Source organism: Megalobrama amblycephala, unplaced genomic scaffold (genome assembly GCF_018812025.1).
Source record: "Megalobrama amblycephala isolate DHTTF-2021 unplaced genomic scaffold, ASM1881202v1 scaffold379, whole genome shotgun sequence".
Classification (NCBI taxonomy): Eukaryota; Metazoa; Chordata; class Actinopteri; order Cypriniformes; family Xenocyprididae; genus Megalobrama; species Megalobrama amblycephala.
In genome coordinates, this window is record NW_025953351.1 from 332690 (window position 1) to 337498 (window position 4809).

Below are 4809 nucleotides of genomic sequence, written 5' to 3' on the forward strand. Positions count from 1 at the left end.
AGCAGAAAGGAAACATCAGAGAACTGACCGCCACCGTTACAGAGCAGAAAGGAAACATCAGAGCTTTAGAGACATCAGCAACTGAAGGAACAACAGACGTTTATCCTGGAAGAGCTAAAGAAGAAAGATGAAGGTACTTCACCAAAACATTCACTCTTTTATCAATGATCCTCAAAGTAAAACACCAATGCAATACATTGTATAGTGTAAATGTTAGTGTAAAGTCAAGTGTATACTGTGTAAATTGTGTTATCTATTACAATAATCAGTGTAAATGTCATTTAACTTTTAATCTTTATTCCTTCACAGAAATTTCAAATCTTACTCTGAGTCAAGTGGAGTTGAGAAAGGAAAATAGAGGTGAAAGTGTGCTTGAATGATGTTAAATTCAGTGTATTCATTCTCAGTGTAATACAGTAATATATCACAATATTGCTTATGTTTTTCAATAACAGACAGAGAAATAGCTTTTTCAGCTTCACTGATGCAATCTGGTAGTGGATATATTGGTCCTTTTACCACTGCGATCACACTAACCTACAGGAACGTCTTCACAAACATAGGGAACGCCTACAACCCAATTACAGGTAATTATCATAAAACTCAGTTTATAGTAATGAAAACCTTCTGCTCCATTCAGACCTCTCTGCAGTTGTATAATGTGTATAAGAGAATTAAATGATCTGCCATCTTTCAAAATTATTACACAGTATGTTTGGTAATGAAGCAATCATACAGGAAACAGCTGATTCTGTATCTCTTGTTATTTGATTTAGGTATTTTCACAGCCCCACTGAAAGGAGCGTACATGTTCAGAATCTCTGCATTTGGTCATGCCCCAACTATAGCATCTGCAGCCATTGTTAAGAATGGACAGCATGTGGTTGCAGCATTTGATCATCAGGCTCAGAATGATTTAAACTCCTCAAATGGAGTTGTGTTGATCCTGGAGGTTGGAGATGTTGTCTATGTGAGACTTTGGAATGGCAAGAGATTATTTGATAATGCAAGTAACCACAACTCTTTCAGTGGTTACCTGCTGTTTCCCTTAAGATAACAGGAGCTTTGAAGAATGTGATTCCAATAATTCTGAACCTTCAGCGTATGATTTAAGATGAAAATCATGAAGAATCATTAAATAATGTTTTTGAAATTTGCAGTAGATTACTGTATAAAGTCAGTTTAATACACTATACTCTGATCTGTCTGTACATGTAAGTTTGTATAAAGAGTTTCAGCACTGAGACAGACAGGACCCATGAATATCACATGTGACTCAAAAGTGTTTTGTTAAAGTAGTAAATCTAGAATGTTAAATAATACCTTTTTAAGTGTATCTTGTTACTGATCCTTGATCTGTATCTCTTCATCCTACAGAAATAAATAAGAGAATAAACAAACATTGTGGCATTTTGTTTTCCTCACATTATAAGTTAAGTTCACAACATAATTTCGGGAGGAGTGAACCCATCTAATCTTTCAATTAGTGAAATTCAAACATAATTTCAAGAGGAGGGAACCCTAATCTTTCAATTAACGACCAGAGCATATAAGCAGCTACTCACCCTGCTCGCCTGAACTTCAATCAAAAAAACCCTAAAAACAAAATTCAACGCAACTACTTTAATGACCGCTCGTACTTCCTCCGGCTCCAAATAACCCTCAGGTTTTATTTTCAGGTTCGAGATCCTCCAGGCATGAGACAGAAATACCTTCTCACTTAATTTCTTTTTCTTCTGTTCCTACTTTCCTTCCTAATTCTCACAAAGGGGCGGAATCCAGCGCGAGGCTGCCTCCGCTGAACGTTCTGCCCCCTCTCCCTTTTCCTTTTTCTTCTGGTGATGACTACAGCGTGAGGATGCCTCCGCAGTCAGTCCCACCTATTTCTCTTTACATTTACATTTTACATTTATTCATTTGGCAGACGCTTTTATCCAAAGTGACTTACAAGTGAGGAATACAACAAGCGAGTCGCCATGACGAGGCAAACAGACAAGAAGTGCTCATAATACAAGTTATAGGCAGTGCTCAGATTATCCTAAACTACAATAGAGAGGGATTAGAGGAAGTGAAAGGATAGGAATAAGAAGTTGTTGTTGTTTTTTTCGTATTTTTTTTAAGGTGAGGTTAAGTGCTCACGAAAGAGATGGTTTCAGCTGTCTTTTTCAGCTGTCTTTTGAATATTGCCAGGGATTCCGCATTCCGGATGAAGGCAGGAAGATCATTCCACCAGCAAGGGACAGTGAATGAGAATGTTCTGGAAAGTGATTTCGTGCCTCTCTGTGATGGTACCACAAGCCTTCGCTCCTTTAGACTCGTAAGAGTGAGTGGAAGTAGGAGGGTGCTGAGCCTGTGGTAGATCTGTAAGCAAGCGTCAACGCCTTGAATTTGATGTGAGCAGCAAGTGGTAGCCAGTGAAGAGAGATGAAGAGAGGCATGACGTGGGCTGTTTTGGGCTCGTTGAAGACGAGACGTGCTCCAGCGTTCTGAATCATTTGTAGAGGCTTGATTGTGGATGATGGCAATCCAGCCAGAAGTGCATTGCAGTAATCAAGCCTAGAAATGACCAGGGCCTGGACCAGAAGTTGTGTTGCATGTTCTGTTAGAAAGGGCCTGATTTTCCTGATGTTGTATAGTGCAAATCTGCATGACCGGGCTGTCTTTGCAATGTGGTCAATGTGGTCTCTTCCTCCTATTTTCCACTCTTTTCTACCTGCTGCAACCCATACTAATCAAGAACCTCAGCCCTCTACGTCTACAGCCCCAGCTCACTGGCCATCTCATTCCCTTGCGTCAGCGGAACATCTTCCACCTCCTCCTCATGCGGTAGCCCAGGAACCTCCTCCAGTGTCTTCTCAACTTCGCTCACTAATCCTAGCAGATGCAGATATAGATCTTCCTTCTCTCCTTTGTAGTAATTTTTACTCCATTCACCGGTGACGTAGTGATTTTTGATCACGTGTCAATTAAGGTGTGGTTATGAGTGTATCAGATGACCTTCCTTCTTTTGTAATGCAGGGCACCAGTTACGAATACTACCTTAACAATTTAAGAACACTCCAAAAGAGCTTCAATAATTCAGAATTAATATATAATGGAGGGAGTCGGTCAACTGATTTATCTGAAGGATTTGTGAGTCTGGTCAACTAGTAGAGTCTTTGATCATCAACACAAGGAAGACACAGTTATAATAAAATCAATGAAATTTATTAACAATAAACATGCAAGAGTAAATACCACAACGATTAATAATGAAATAATGAGTATGCACTTCTAAAAGATAGTAAAATAATAATCAAAGGAGAATACTGAATTTAATCAAAGAAACAAATTAAGTGAACACAGAATGGATAAATGCAATGCTGTTGAACTGAATGTAGGATGGAAGAGAATCGTATGTGAATGATTCTTATGGAAGCCATCTAATGGCTCTGGTAAAATGGTGATAAATAATTGCTTATTTATCATTCAACAAATAATATCCCTATTATTTGTAACAAGCTGACCTCAATTTACTGTTATCTAAACAGATTAGAAAAACATATGCTGCATGTATAAACTAAAGCCAAGGACGCTAGGAAAGAGGTTTGGTAAGTTTATATTTACGTTCCACACAGTCGGGTGATCAGTCCGGTAGCGGAGACGTCTTCCACTGATAATGCAGGCTGCGTGCAGTGGGAGGGCGCGGAGTTGCGATCCAGTAGTCGTGCCACGCTGGGCTGGAGGATGCTGAACTTCAGTTGCGCCAAGAGGGTCCTTTAGGATGGACTGGGCAGCTGGGTCAGATGAATCTTCACAGGTTCCTTTGCAGGCTGGCTGCGTCGCTGAGGAGCCGTGTGGTACAGGCAATGTCTGCCGATGCAGAGGTCCTTTGCGGACGGGGCTGCGCTGCTGTAGGAGCCGTAAGGGTCAGATGAAGTCCCTCAATCCTGTGCCCTTTTGGCAGCTAGAGTGCAGCTGGAAGCAATGTAAAAGGTTTTGCTCATGAAAGCTTCACCTTAACCCTCTTGTAGTCTCTTTCCTCGTCAGGTCAGAAACTCAGGACGTGGAATGTCTGTTAATGTTTCCTTCCCTGTCGAGCTGGAAACGCAGAACAAGGGTGTGTCTACCCAGGGGACATATTTATCGCTTTCTGATGAGGAGGAGATTGAAATGTGGCGCCTTGCTGATCCTGGAGTGTGATTGGCCACTGTTATCTGAAGCAGCCCCGGTGTTGCCCACCCTAGTGTGGAACTCATTTGCATAGCATAAAGTACAGTGTTAAAACAGTGTCTTTAACATTTTACCCATGCATTATTTCTTTACCAAACCTCTTTCAAATTATTAAAGGCATCATAGGGAACAGATAGACACCAAACACGATATGAAATGGTTAAATTATCGTCCATGCATTTGTTTATCTGTTAACAGGTCTGTTCCATGACCTGTTGTTTTAACAGTCAGTAACCATTAACATAAGCTGTGCTTTGAATGAAGATGGAGTGGATGTGATGCAATTTAGATCAAATTAAGACCTCCAAACATAGGTATGAATGAATTTAGATGGATCTCTGTGGCCTCTCTTTATTTCAGTCACTGCTGCTCCATCCAAGCAATTTTTATGGCAGTCCTTGCCTAAACCTTAGGAATGAGTTTGGTGGTTAGAGTCAGTGTGTTGTCCAATGAGAAGTCCTCTCCTTGGTTTTGGTGGGTGCAGAAGGTCCCCCTTCCTGCTCTGGAAGAGGTGTCTGGTAGTTGTCCCAACATCTTATCTGATGTTGCTGAACATTTGTTTATGTTCATTCACCAAAGATCCAATCACGGTGTGGC

General features: G+C 40.7%; 1 protein-coding gene across 1 annotated transcript; it reads left to right on the top strand.

Annotated features, from left to right (window-relative positions):
- The first annotated feature begins 459 nt into the window (after nt 1-459).
- LOC125261235 (complement C1q-like protein 4) lies at nt 460-1405 on the top strand. The gene is made up of 2 exons (XM_048179849.1): nt 460-587; nt 777-1405. Exons 1-2 carry the CDS (start codon nt 485-487, stop codon nt 1055-1057), a joined length of 384 nt encoding a protein of 127 aa, XP_048035806.1. The 5' UTR covers nt 460-484; the 3' UTR covers nt 1058-1405.
- The last annotated feature ends 3404 nt before the right edge of the window (nt 1406-4809 follow it).